General features: G+C 49.8%; 1 protein-coding gene and 1 long non-coding RNA gene across 11 annotated transcripts in view; both read left to right on the forward strand.

Annotated features, from left to right (window-relative positions):
• The first annotated feature begins 6,314 nt into the window (after window positions 1-6,314).
• Window positions 6,315-14,673, forward strand: part of PTBP1 (polypyrimidine tract binding protein 1) — a 28,719-nt gene continuing 20,360 nt past the window's right edge. For 4 of the 10 annotated variants that reach the window (XM_030509092.1, XM_030509093.1, XM_030509094.1 and 1 more), the window contains exons 1-2: window positions 6,315-6,494; window positions 10,184-10,214. In XM_030509092.1, coding sequence (XP_030364952.1) covers window positions 6,487-6,494; window positions 10,184-10,214 — 39 coding nt within the window. In that variant the 5' untranslated portion in view covers window positions 6,315-6,486. The other 6 variants (XM_030509097.1, XM_032920365.1, XM_030509098.1 and 3 more) reach the window with 6 other exon arrangements.
• On the forward strand, window positions 9,400-10,073 carry LOC115618012. Its single transcript, XR_003994711.1, has 2 exons — window positions 9,400-9,467; window positions 9,498-10,073. It is a non-coding gene; the product is annotated as an uncharacterized LOC115618012 (long non-coding RNA).

A 14,673-nucleotide genomic window follows, 5' to 3' on the forward strand; every position in this document is an offset into this window, starting at 1 on the left:
ATCCATTAGCTGTAGTTCATTGACTTGGGTTTGGCAACAGAGCTGGAGGAGCTGGCTGTGTTTTCTTCCTAAAAACACAATGTTGGGACTATATTCTAACAAACATACCACCTTGCTGTTATTCCTTAAAGATTATTCCCCTTCAGCAAGTACTTCAACGTTTCGTTTCTTAGAAGGTTGCTTTAGAAATGCCTGTACGAGAGTTCCCAACAAAACCACTTTATCTTAGTCACTGGTGGAGGCAATTGTAAACTTTATCAATCTAAATATTACTCTTAGTTACAAACAGTTGTATCGGCTGAGAAATGGAAGCTGGCTCCTGCACAGCAAACACTGATGTGCTGACAGCAAGAGGGTGACCAACGCCGCGGCGCTGCCCTGTGTGTGCCGTGCCGGGGCCCCTGTTTCCAGTTAAATGACCTGTGCCCAGACGATGACATTCCCCGTCTGGAGTCAGTCAGCATCTGTGTAATATCCATCCACACGGCAGATGCAACAGGAGACAACGAGAGGCCAGAGAGGAGGTAGGATTTCAGAGAACAGAACCTCGGCCGTCAGGTGAGCGGTGGAGCAGCGGTAGGAATAATACATGAGCTCCCCATCGGTCTGGTACAGCTCAGCCGGGACCTGCCACTTCCCTTCCCATTGATCCCAATTCCAGCTGCTCTGCTGGAAGAATTCCTTCCTACAGCCCAGCAGCCTGATAGAGGCCTTGGGAAAACCAGGATATGGGGGTGCTGTTGGGAGAAACAGGCACAAGGGGGCTTTCTGTTTCTGTGAGGCCTCAAGGGTCTAGTGTGAGCACACAGGACCCCGAGTGCTCAGCAGGACCCTGGCACCATCATTAGAGGGCAACAAAATGGTTGTAAGGAAAAGAAAGAACATTCCAGCCCATTCCTGAGCAGATGTGTAGCACCAGAAAGGCCTGAGCTGCACGAACCTTTCCCTGCAGGAAAGTGACTAAAGCAAAAAGGGACTTGAGCGCTGCAGCTCCAGGAGAGAGCTGCGGTGAGGTTCCTTTCCCTGCCCCAGGACAGCACAGGGAGATGTGCTCGTAAGGAGGCTTGTTTGTATAAATAAATGTTCATTCTTGGCAGTGGAATGCAAACTATGCTGAAGGGCTGGAAACAGAGCACTTTGTCAGGCTGAGGCCAGAGCAAGGGAGGGCTGGAGCGGGGCGGTGGGGAGGAAACTCACAGTCATTTTTAGCAACTCGGGAGACTTTCTCAAGCGTGTTTGGCATTTTTAATGATGCTGATGTAGAGCCTGGTCCAAGGACAAAAGGAGTCAGGAGCCCAGGATAAACAATTAGGAAATTTCACAGCAACCAGGGAGGGGTGGTGCTGTTTGTGGGGCTGGAGACGACACTGGAACATGGAACCATCCTTCATACTTTTGAGACAGATGGAATTTGAAAGGTTTGCAGAATCTTCACCTAGGTCAGGAAACTCGCAGCCTGGGCTTCCCAGCTTCTACTAAAGGCCTCGCTTTTTGACAGCCCACACAGGAAGGAGATGAGCCTGAACTGCTGCTCTTTGTCCAGGTTTCCTGAGGGGTAGGAAACTATCTCCCTATGTTTGTATTGACTGACTCCAAACCTGTGGCTTTACCATGGAAAAGAAACCTGCCATTTCTGGTGGTGGAGAAGATGAGCTCTAGCGTACCACATCACAGAGTCACGGCCTGTTTGTCTGCTTTCCAGGCTCAGGACATCCTGAAGCATCCCTCTTTACATGTGTACTGGTGGAAAAGGGCTTAACGTGTGTGGAGTGGCACAAGGGGCCTGTTTGCAGTTGAGCAGAAGCACCTCCAAAGGCCCATCCGGGAGCGGTTTCCGATGCTCCCCTGCTCTGGGCTCCATGGGACAGGGCTGCCGTGGAGGTGAGCAGAGGAACTCATGTTCCCTGTGAGCTAATGGAAACTCACAGAGGAGGTATCCAGCTTTTGGGCATGAATAAATCATCAAGGGTATGAATTATTCAGTGCTCATCCCTCTAACGTGTGCTAAATTCAGACTCAAGAGGCAGCAGCCCTGGTGTGGGGGTTTTCTTCCTTAATATTATGGATGTGTGACAGACTAAAGAATCAAAAGATTCAATTGAAATGACGGGAAACAAGATGAAAAGAGTAATTTTCAAAAATAGCATTAAAAAGCTGCTTGAAAGAGTTGGGATACCTCAGGCTGGTGTTACGGTGGCCAAGCTTGCAGCTCAGTGGTGGTGTTGAAGTAAGCTCTCCACACCAGAATCATCATGGGACGTAGGAATAAATAGCAGCTTGGGAAATTGGGAACAGAGGCTAGAGGGAAGAGCTGGAATTCTGGGCACAGAATCCCTACAGAAGCTGGCCCAGTCTCCCAGGATCTTGTGCCTAACACAAAAAACCCCACCTGGGTTTCTCACCATGTGATCTTGGTAGAACTTTGTGGATAATTCACCATTTCAGGGCTTGGGTATGTGTTGCAAGATCAATATCTTTGCCCTGTGGTGCTTTTTAAACATTCCATTTCTCATGAGCTGAAATGGCTCGAATTAAGAGAAGCCGTGGGATGGAAGGCCTGGAAGGATGTCCTTGTTAAAACTGTCTTGCTCTAATGACTTTAATTCTACAGCCCCAAATGACTTGTGGCCCAGGTAAGCAGGGGCCAGCCACGATCCCTGCCGGCTGCAGTGAAGAGCTGCAGTTGTGGGGCAAGTTGCAGGGGGTTTAATGAAACCCGAGATGAATCCAGACCACTCCAACTCAGACTTGGAAGCAAAAACAACCCCATCCCGTGTTGAAGAGCCAGGAAATGGCTGGTTCGTCCCTCACAGGAAATGAGTCACCCAAAAGCATCGGCTGAGACAGGGAAGTTCTGAAACAACAGGGACTGTTAACGCCAGAATCCGGGTGCAGCAAGTCCCGGGTCCTGCCACAGAAAGAAGGACAGAAATGTAAAATGGGAGCTCTTGTGGTTATCCTTAACATGTGAAGCTGCTCTGAGTGCTGGCAGCACAGGAAATGCTGTAGGAATAGGCTGGCAGGGCTGCTAATGGGTGAAATTGGAATGTGCAAAGGGACACTAAGAGAAGTTCCAAGTGCAGCTCTATCTGCTTGTCAAGCACTTTTCAACCTTGTCCCTGGAAGGAGGCCTCAAAGTGCTGTGGTGGCCATGAAAATCCTGCTTGTGGAAGGAGTCAGAAACAGTTCCTTCTGCCAGTGCTGAGCGTCTGGATCATGGGAAGAATCCTCCCCTTGCTAGCAATGTGTGCTGCTGGAATGCCACACATCTGCAGGTAAGGAAGGAACTTTTCCTGAGCACTGGAACTGCAGCCAGCAATCCAGTGAGAGTTTTCCAGTTCTTGTTTTCAGGTCACTGACAGAAACGTTGTGGAGCAGGGGGGAAAAAAAACCCCTTTGCTGGTTTGCAAATGAACGTTGTTCCCTGAAGTGTCCTGTGAACGTGGAGCTATTTTAAAACCAGGAAGGGAAAAAGGCAGGAAAAGGGTCTTTCTTGTTTCAGCGTTTTGTTGGTTTTCCCTGCAAATGAAATTCAAAGAGATAACAGAGGCAGGAAGGGCTTAAAAAGGGAAAAAACCTGGGTGTGCCCCACCAAGGCCTTTAGAGCATGGGAGTAACCGGAGCTGGAGGGTGGGACAGTTGTGCTGGCTCCTACAAAAGAACCTGATCACTGTTTTCTCCCTTCTCCCTCCTTCTACTTTATTTCCCATGGGCATTTTGATGGGGGTTCCTTCTCAAAACCACCCAAAAGAGAAACAGGCAAAACAGCTGGTGAAATGTTGCACAATCAGCATTTCTGCTACAGTTAAGGCAAACGGGAGTGAGCTTGCAAGAACCTTGAAGGAGTCTTTTAAGCAAGGCCACAGTTGCACAGGGGAGGTCTTGGAAAAGTAGGAATTCTTTGATGGCATCCACCTCTGTTTGCTTTTCCAAAGATACCTGACAAGCAGCTGGTGCATGCAAGGAACTAATGTCAAGAGCAACTAGTGATCAGTATCCTTAAGGATTCCTTTTCTAAAGTCTTTCTGTCATTTTCAAGGTACCTTTCTTTAGGGAACACTGCTTTACAAGTGGACTGAGGTATCCCGTATTAAAGGGAGTGATTCTGTCTCCATTCCATCCTCTGCTGCAGAGAGTTTCTTACAGTACATAAAGCAGGTTCTTGGGAAGATGAAGTGAAACACCTCCCTGGGAAACGGAGCTTAAAACCAGGCAGAGTTCAAGAAGGTGCCTTGTGGCTTGTGAGATGGGAGTGAAATTCCTGCTCTGCTTTGATCCAATCACTTTATCTCTCTGGCTCGCAGCTCAGCAACTCCAAAGTGGATCACATAATCCCATCATTTTCCCATTCTTTGCCTCATCTGAGTTGTAAATTTCTTATCTGTGGCAAGAGCTGAGCCTTTCATATGCAGTACCCAGCAAAATAACTCCGGTTTCAGCTGGGGCCTTCGGTGGCCTGGAGCAATAGGTAAGAACCGATTTTTCTCCATTTTAAACTTGACTGCTGGAACAAGTTGGGGAGCCCAATAAACCAAAGATAGGGAAATGAGAGCTACCAATGGAAGCTCTTGCATTTCACAAACGGTGAGAGGAGCGAGGCAGTGAGCTGGTGTCTGCTCCTGGCCATCTGAGCATTGCCCCACTCTGAGAAAACAAGGTGCCAGAGGAACCAACAGTGTCCTACGTGCTTGGGAGAAAATAATAGATGGTTTCACTTTTAACGGGGGTTTCTTTTTCCATATTCATGTGTCTAGTGTATGCTTCAGAAAGAAACGAGACTATAAAATGCATGCCTGGACCTGTCAAAGCTACCTGCCGTTACGCAGAAACACTGCCCAAGGATAAGACTCCTCATTTCATTTCATTTCCATTTCCATTTTATTTCATTCATGGTTTTCAAATCCTTCTCTGAACTTTCCTGTCTGTCCCCATGTTGCAGCTCAGGTGCTTCCACCAGCGGCACTGATCTGTGTCAGTGTTTTGCTGCTGCTGAGCACAGAGAGGGTCAGGAGTGGGTGGGCTGCTGAGGGATGAAGACAAGGTCTTCCTACATTAAGACCTGCATTATGTTGCCTAGAAACTCTCAAAAGAGGGTTGCAGCTATCGAAGCCGAGGGCAGCGTGGGCTGGACGTTTGATATTTGACTCAATGCTACACAAGGGACAAGCTCTGGGACAATTAATTCTTGTGCTGCAGTCAACAGAGAGGGTTACGACAAGTGAGGCAAAGGAAATGAGTAGAATTCCCAGTGAGCAAATATTGTCTGTGTTTAAACAGAGACATGCAGCGTTTCATCCGTGCTCACGGAGAGGAACCAGCCATGTCCTTGGTGCACAGATCCCGAGGAGTGCTCGGCCTCCATCAGGACCCTGCTCCTCGTGTGCCTGTTCCTGTTCCTGCAGAGGAACAAGGTAAAACAGCCCCGTTCACAGCGGGGACCAGGCTGGGGTCTGCTTCTCCCTTGTCTTTTGGGGGTTTTCACCTCAATGAGCTCAATGATCGTTTTGAAGGGAGCCACAGAAAGGATCTAACCCATTTACGTCCACTGTAGTAGGTTCAATTTACTATAGATGGCCCAGCACCTGAAGAGCAAACCTTCTAGAGGTCTGAAAATCCCCAAAGACCAGAAATCCATGGATTTTACCAGAACCTCTGCACAAGTTAAGACCTACTGGCAGTGACACATATTAAGAGTGAAACAAACTGATCTACTTAACCACTGAGGTTCACCTGACTGGAGGAAGAGCTGTTTTGGTCAGCAAACAGTGTCAGAAGTGTAACTTCATAAAAATATTACCCTCGTACCTGAGCAGAGCAGGGAGGCGTTGTGTCTTACCTCACGACTTCTCTGTCTCCTCACTGGGTAATCTTTATCTTTAAAACATTAAACGGCAGTTAAACAGTTTATCTTGTAGCTCGAATGAAACCGTTAAGTGCTGTTGAGCACCGGACGGGCGGTGCTAAACCATCCCCCTCACCGCTGTGAGGAGGCCGCGCTCCCTCAACCGAGATGGCAGCCGCCGGGAGCGCGCCGCTTCCTGCCCGCAACCAACATGGCGGCGGCGGCGCCGCTGCCCCGGCCGCAACACCAGAGCTGCCCGTACTCAAGATGGCGCCCAACGCGTTCTCCCCCATGCCCCCAATCAAGATGGCGGCTCCGTGTGGCGTCTCGGCCTCCTTCCCGCTCTCAAGATGGCTCCTCCCAGCCGCCTACCGAATGGCGCCGCGCACCGGCGCTTAGCCCCGCCCCCCAGCCCGCCCGCAGCCAATAGGCTTCGCGAGGGGCGCCAGCGCGCCAACCCTCGGAGGCGGGCGGTCCCCGCCCCGCTATCAAGATGACAGCGGCCACAGCCAATGGGGCGCTGGCGCGGGTGAGGCGGGCCGGGCGCCGCCGCCATTTTGTGAGTCTATAACACGGAGCGCTCGGGCTCGTTCCTGCTATTCTGGCGCCTCCGCCCTGGTCCCGACGGGTGTCCTGCGTGTGCAATGGACGGGTGAGTCCCCGCCGGGCCGGGCCTCGGCACGGCCCGCACCGCGCCGGGGGCGCCGACCCGCGCTGCCGGACCCCGACCGGGGTGCGGAGGAACGGGGGGGGAAGGTCCGGGCCCGCACGCCGGGGGCTGGGGCGCCCCCTGAGGCGGCGGGGGGGTGAGGGGGGGCGCTGAGGGCGCGGCAGGGCGGCGGCGGGACGGGACGGGCAGAGCGCGGTGGCGGTGCCCGGCGGGGCGGGACGCGGATCCCTTGGAGCCCCCTCGCCGGTGGGGGGAGCGGGGGTGGTCCCGGTCCGCGGCGCCTCGTGTGCACCCCCCCCCCCGGCGCCGCATCGTGTCCGCGTTTCGGCGGGGGTGGGGGGATTGGTCCCGGCCGGGGTTCGCCGCCTCGTCCCCGCGGGGGCCGGTTGCACCGGGTGTGGGCGAAGGGGTGCGGCGGGGCCGGGCCCGGCGGCTGCCTCCGTGGCGGGATCCGGGAGCGATCGCACCTGACGGGGGCCTCGGTCCTTTTGTGTGGCGCTGTCGCTCGGTTCGCTTTTGTGAGCGGCCCCGGGAGGAGGCTCCGCCGCGGCCATACCTGGCAGCGCGGGGCGAGCCCAGACCTGCGCTCCCGCTGCCCCCGCGCATGGGGAGCCGGCCTCCGGGCTCCTGCGGCTCTTTCACCCTTTCACCACCCCCTCGCCGGGTGTCTCGCAAGTAAACTGATGGCAACTCCGTCCCGAACGAGGGCTCCATCTTCCTCTCGCCTTGCGTGGTATATTTAGTTTTAGTGAGCTGATTCTTGTAGTTAACATATTACTAAACACCCCCCCCACACACACACACCCCGACTAAGCGTTTTGTTTTCCCAGAGCCTTAAGTACAGGAAGCCCAAATTAGTGCCTCCTCGCTTCTTGCCTCCGAACACTGGTGTGGTGAGAATTGGGCGCAGTCACATGTCTGGGGTTTTTTTCTTACGCACTGAAAAAGTGGCGTTTCGGTGTTGTTTCCATCTCAAAAGCCCATAAAAGCCGTGTCTCTTGCAGATTTTACACTCCAGGGGTTGCTCTGCTGCTTTTAACAAGTTGCTCGCCGCGTTGGATAGCTAAAATAAAGCTCCAGCATGGGAGATCAGGCGTTCTAATGGCAAAAACCAGTTAGTTACCAGCTGGCTTGACTGTAGTTCCGAGGAAGGCTGATTTACTGTGTGTGTTAAAGCAGTTGGTGTTTGAATGGAGACGTTTTAGTGTCACCTGAGCCTTAATCACCCCATTATCTTTTGAGGATCTTGGTGCGTGATCGGGTTCCCCCCGTGGAGGCTGTTGAACCTCCAAAAGCTGCTTCTGAAGGTGGTTTTAGGTCTTTGCCTCCCTCCTTGTCCACCGGCTGCTTCTGTTACCTCCTCAAACCAACACTGTGCTTCTCAAATGAGCCCGGCTGAGTAAGTTCCTTTGGTAAAACATACAAAGAGCTAATGTAGGAAAAATGCTGCTTTGGAAAATGACCTCGAGGTTTTCTTGGTGCTGCTGGATTTTTCCCCTCGTCGTGTAGGAATTATCCTATTCCGTGCAAAAATACCTGTTTTGAATAAAGGCTTTATTGCCAATTCTTCTGGAACTGAGAAAGGCTTTAATCCCCTGCTTAAGGTTGATAAAGCACAAGAGCATGAAGCTTAAGATATAATACTTTATTGGGGGGGGGTGTGTATGAACGGGGAAGTACGTTGCACATTTCTGGAGTAAAACTTCTTCGATACTGTTGGTGCTTGTTTCATGCGGTTATTTGTTATCAGATGGGTTTCCACAATATTCCAGGAATTGATAATTCTTGGCAAATCAACCAGCTCTTCCTGCTGGAGAATTCGTAATACTGTCCCCTGTTTAAGACTACTTTTATGTAAAACATTTCCTGTGTGAGAGGCCCACAGGAGGAACAGGAAGTGAGAGAAAATGCTCGGGGGTAAGTTGGAGAGTTTTGGAAACTCGGGAGATTCCCTGTTCCTATTCTGCTGTGCTGGAAATACCTTTTTTTATAAGGCTATGAAACTCACTGGGTGAATGTGTGTGTTTTAACTGAAGAAACATGTACTCGGAGTCATTCTCGGGCTATAACATGATGCTTTAAACTGCTCTGTGCAGATGGGTTTCATTAGTTCCTTGCTGCTGGCCCTCCCAGGGCTCCAAACCCCATCTGTGCTCCGTGGATCCCGGTGCTCTCCTCGCACGGAGCCGTCTTCAAGGAGTTGGCTTGAGGTGGGGGGGGAGGAAGGGAAAAGAAACTATCGCGTGGCTTCGTGGGCACAGCTCTGCTGCGAAGTGCTGGGTTATGATGACATGGCAGGTTGGGTCGGAGGAGGAAGTCCGAGGAGCTGTGCTGGCCTGGACTGGTGTGACTGGTTGTTTGTGGAGCTGGGGAAACGGGGGTGACTCAACATGGAGCAGTATTTAATGCCCTGAGAAGCTGGTGCAGGAGGGGAGGGCAGGAAGGACTAGGAAATGCGAGTTCTCTCTGCCTTTAAATCCCTTTGTAAGGCTTGTTCTTGAGTGCTTCAGGTTTCACGTTGCTGGTTTAGGAAGGGCTGCCCTGCCTGCTGCTGCTCTGCCATGTTCCCTTAGAGTTGCTACAGGTCTGTTAACCGCTCCTGGATCCTGTACTCCGAAGTTACGGTCAGCTTTGGGGAAGACAGGAGTTGAAACAGGCAGTTTCTGCACTTACAGTGCAGTTACTGCGCTGAACCAGGCACTGCTGCGTATGTGTCACTCTAAAATGGTCGTTTCCGCTCTGGTTCGCGTTGCTGCTTTACAGTGGTTTGGAGTTTGTTAAAAATGTATATATATGATCTTCAGTGCAAGGGTAAAATGGGAATCCTGGAGTGCTCCTGTAACGAGGAGTAACGTGTAGGTGCTGGAATACTCTGGGAGATGACCCCCACACCAAGCTGTAGACAAGGCATTCTGATGCCATTGTGAAAGAAGCTGCTCGAGGTCCATGTGTGTGGTGGGAGAGAACGTTTGCTGCTGACAAGAGCTGGTGCGAGGTGCCTGAGGTACAGCTCAGGTACAGCTGTGCTGTTTGTCGTGTTAGTTAATCAGGAAGTCTCATTGTAGGAGGTTTAAGTGCTTATGGTAGAGTTGAATAAGTGCTCGGATTTTGTTTCTTTTCCTTGAGATTTGTGTTAGGGAAAATACTCTTTGTTTTCCCAAGTGGAAAGGAATTGATAGAGGAATGTTGTGTACAGGCAAACCCCGGCCTGGGAGCTGCCCACATCTCTCCTGTGCCCCTTTAGCCTCACTACCAATGCAAGGATTTTGCTCCAGAGCCTCCTTAGAGCCCAGCAGAGGTTTCTCCTTTGCAAATCAGGGGATTAAGAACCGTAGAAGTGAATACTGGGGATGGAGTTGGCTCTTGCTTGGTCGGAGGTGGTGTTGGAAGTGAGGTACCTGCGGGGTTTGCTCTTAGCCCTTGTGAGCCCTTGCTCAGGGAGCAAATCCCATGCTAGGGAGGGGAAGAGCTGTGGGTTTCTAGCACTGCTGGGTCTTGGGTCTCCACCATCACCATCTAATAATTTCCCTTTGTATAAACTGTCCTTGGCTCACTTGCAAAGACAACTGTGCACTTTTGACTTGCTTTTTTTCTTACTGCTGTAAACTATGCTGGATATTTGTGGCAAACCTATCTAACTTTTTTAATCCTTTTCTTTCTTTTTTCTACAGCATTGTGCAAGATTTAACAGTTGGTACAAAGGTAGGCACTTCTCACTTTTTCTCTCTTTTTACACTGCTCAGCATCTGACCTTGTTTTAGCCTCACCAAATGTAGATCTTCAGCTTTAAAGGGTTATTTCTGCTACCATATAAATTGGTTGCACCCAGAAAGTAATTTAGTTTCATGTGCTTTTAAAACTTTTATTATGGCTCAGCATTTAGCTCTTGGCATTTGGACATTGCTTATCAACTGTCAGAAAAGAACTTTATTGCATTTAGGAACAGCCCTTTCCCCTTCTAAATGTCAAGCCATGCTTGTTATTTGTGTGCTAGACGTTGCTTCTCAATGGGGAAATTGGGCCTTTTGAGAACTCAATTTCCTCTGTTTATGTGAATTCCTGTTCAGTTGTATGTCAAAAATCCTTCTGCCCCCCCTGCCCCCCCCCCAGTGTTTAGCTGTTGGTTTTTATCTCTTGTGAGTACAGTAAATATGACCTTCACCCTTCTAGTCTCGGGTTTTGAAAGTGCAGGCTTAGCCCTGAAACTCAAAGTGCTGACAGGAGCCTCCTTATCTGCAGTGCCTGGTAACAGGCTGTTGTGTTCCTGGATAAAAGCTGGGGCCTGTGAAATGGTCAACTGGAATGTGTGGGATAGACTGGCACACTCCCTCCTGCATTAAAGGGGTTTCTTGTTCCTTCCTGACCATTGGAGCTAATGCTCTGCGATCAGGATTACAGTAAGTTCAGCCCTTGAGTTCCTTTTGTTGGATAGTATGTGCGAATGTTGGCCCTTGCCTTCTTCAATGGCCCGACTTGTGTGTTGTTAGCATCTCCATTATGAACTGAGAAGTGTGGCAACTTGGAATAGGCTGGGGAAGTGGCTGAAGTAGAGCTCAGCTTGGGTAGTCCAAGCTCTGTTAGGTCTACATGAGTGAAGGAGCATCAGAGAGAACTTGCTCCTAAACAGCAAATAGGTTTCTGTGCTGGAAGTGCAAAATTCCATGTGACTGCTGTTAAGCATAAGTATGGTTTAGTGCTTCAGGGTTTGAGGAGCATCAAATGCACGAAGGGGCTTGGTTTAATAGCTGTAGGGGGAGGTTATTCTAACTTTTCCTTGTATGAGAGTCTGAAATTGGAGTTAATTGTAGTGCCATGATAGTTTGGTTCTGCTGTGAGGAGCTCAGCTTGACATCAGAGGAGGAAGAGGGAAGGCTTGAGCCTGGGCGGTGAGGTTGGTTAATACTTAAGAGCTGTTGTAAAAGGTGAATTAAGTCATCCTTTGACCTGTCGAGCAGTTTGATGCATCTTCTAGTAAACTGATTTATCGAGGTAAGAGTCCACTCAGTTGGTTTTAACTGTGTAATTTGTAGCTTTAGGTTTCTGCAGCTTTAAGAAGTGGTTTTACACAACTAAACTTGACCAGGAAGCTTCTAAAGCTGTAATTGTCCTCTTGGTGAATCTTCAAGCTTCCGGATGTGGGATTGCACAGCTCATCACTCCTATCTGTGGGGTGATTGCAGTCCCTAGTGCATACAGTGTCTGAACTGAGGCCTGGGAGCAATCCCATCCAGGGGCTTGTGCTCCTCACCCAGCCAGAGCTGTAACCACAGTCACAGCAGTTGTACCGTGGGGCGGGCAGTGGTGGGACAAAAGTGGGCATCAAAACTGAGGTGTTTGTGCAGTCAGATAAGGTGAGCCTTGAGAAAGTTGACTCTAAATTTAGAGTGGCAGAAGCAAAAGGAAATCACTGGGATAAAGGTAAGTTTTAAGATGATTTTTGGCATTGCCGTGTTACCCGATGATATTGGAATAAGTCATTGAATAAATCAGTGTAGCTCATGCAGCAGAACGTTCTTTAATCCCTTTTTGTGCAGAGCTATAGGAGCAAAGGGAAGGCTTCTCTTGCAGCTTCCCCACACTCCTGCTTCTGTACCACTGGAGATCCTCTCCCTGCAGGGCTCCCGCACAGAGGGGTACAGGCATCTCTTTGCAAAAGCTGTGTGTCAATCACTTAAAACTCATTACCTCTGTGGTAAGTGTAAAACTCATTGGCTACAGCTCCTGAAACGTTGTTGTTGCTTTTGTGGTGCTTCCCCTTCAACAAGGGGAAGCTTTGGTTTAAAAGAAGTAGTTTGAAGGCACTACAGCAGCAGGTTTCCGTGATGCCACAGAGGCCTTTTGCCTTGTCTTTGCTGAAATAACTACAGTGGTGGAGCTCTGTCCATCCACCAGCATTTGTTTGGTCCCTGGGGCTGAGATCGCTTCAAGGATTAACCGCTGCCCCGCCTTCAGAAGCAGATGTTCTTTAGAAATGCTTGAGAGCTTAAAAGAATGCTCTGGAGCTGCAGTTTTGTCATCTGCTGGCTTCATAAAGGAATGTCCCAAAGGTGGGGAATTCTCAGACAGGTAGGAAAGGCACCTGTGATGCTGAGCAAACCTTCCCTTAAGAAGTGCCCAGATGTTCTCAGGCTTGCTGTTCAGCACTGCCCTGCCTGCTGCTCTTGTTCTGAACCAGGATGGTCATTGCAGTAGCTGTTCCTGGGCTTCACGTTTAGCCTAGTCCACAGGCTCCTCCTCAGTTTCAAGTGTGTGAATTAGTTTAGGAAGCTCATTACAATTCTGGTGTGGGGCTCTTGAGGCACAGCCTTCTGGAATGTTCTGCACATTCGAAACACATGAGTTAGGACTTGTTTCTTCCCATAATGTCATTGCTGACTGAAGAGGAAGTATGACCTTAAGATGGAGGCACTGTATTTGAACTCCAGGGTACTGGGTCTGACTGTACAGTTGCCTCTTCTCAGTAATTTGATCAAGATTGCTCTGGATCTCCTTTCCCTGTCTTTATTTTGCCTGGATACCACTATCTCCTCAGGCTCTAATGGTCTCCAAACAGCACTGGCTACAAGAAAGAGCATGAGCTACGCTACATCATTATTGAGTGAAACTGTGTTTCAGTGATTGGAAAAGTCTCAGAGTAATGTTGTAGTTTTCTTGGTTAAGTTGAGCATCTTGTTTTTTTTGAAAGCTGATGCTTCCCGAAACAAAGAGCAACCACTTTGGTGGCATTGGAGAAGTTAATTTTTAAAGCAGGGCTTGCTGGAGTGTGGTACGGGCTGGCTGCATAGAAGTGATTTGTGATCAAGCCAGGATCTTTGCCATGGGAACAGTAATTATGGCTTCAGGCAGCAGGCCAAGAATGTTGTGAGGAAATTCCAGTCCCCTCCTATGGCTTTGCTTCCAGGCTGCAACAAGCTGGCTCTTGTGGCTGCTCTAACAGGCGTGATCACACGTGTAAGCCACATGTTGGTAGCAGGGTACATGGATGGTGGTGTCCTTTGGCAGTGCCACGTCAGCCAGGTTTGGTAACGAGCTCGATGTGATCTGTGCTCCTGTTGCACAGGGTTTGATGCACCTGTAATGTGCAGGTACCTGTCCTGTGGTGGGTTCTACATCTGTATTACCAGGAGCTGAAGCTGCTGGATGAGGTGAGATCACTGCCACAGGTTATCGGCTCTTTGAGCTGTGCAAAGCAGTTTCTCCATCACATGTAACCCAGGTTTTCATGGGGGAGCCACCTCGAGTTCCTTGCACTTGGGAAGGAAAGGAGCTGGGACTCCGTGTAGGTGAAAAGGAAACTGTGTGAGACTTTGTAGAAAACAATCAGTTAATAAAATGGTTGTAGCAAATCTTCTGGTTTAACCTCAGGCCTCCTTTGCCTTCAATCCGTGATGACTCAAACAAATAGCAAAATACTTAACACACATGAATTTATTCAACTTCACCTCTAATCCCACAAGCATGGAATAGAGTCTGGGCCCTGAGTCACTAACACTGGTTTCAAGGAGTGCCAATGCCACATTTGCTGCCACCTCACACCAGCAAGGAGAAAAGCATGATTTCAGTTCCAATCCTGTGTGATTCTGGTGTAGCTTCATATGAGAACTCGTTGGATACTGTGCTTAGTTCAGCAAGTGTGTGTTGCTAATGCCAGTGCATTGGTGGCTCCGTGGTTGCCAAAGCAGATGCCGTTATTACACAACTGCAATTTAGTCGAGATTGAAGTAGTAGTTTCTTCTAAGCCTGCCTGATCAGTTTACCCTGCTCCAGATTGGGGCACAAAATGTTCTTTCACAGGTTCCATTTTCCCCAGCGTGACTCACCCAGTGGCATTTCTTTGTGATAGTGTTTGGCCTGTGCTTCACCAAGGGCCTGTCTGCTGCGCTGCGGGATCTAAAAGCTCAAGGTTGAGGAGTAGTTAAGTTTCAGCTTGAGAACAGAACCTCATAAAGCCTGGGTGTGGGCTGGCCTGCAAAGCCAGCGTGACTGCATTGCTGCAGCTCTCGGAGCTCAGGAATTTGGGGCTCTTTGAAATGGCCACACCTTTTGTTTGCTCAAAGGGCAGGTTTGTTTCACAGGGTGTCTCCATAGTAGCAAAGACACAGAAAGAAAGTCAGGGAGGGGCTGCTGGGGTGAGTGGGTTGAGCTGGTAAAGCACCTTATT

Source organism: Strigops habroptila, chromosome 20, assembly GCF_004027225.2.
Source record: "Strigops habroptila isolate Jane chromosome 20, bStrHab1.2.pri, whole genome shotgun sequence".
Lineage (NCBI taxonomy): Eukaryota > Metazoa > Chordata > Aves > Psittaciformes > Psittacidae > Strigops > Strigops habroptila.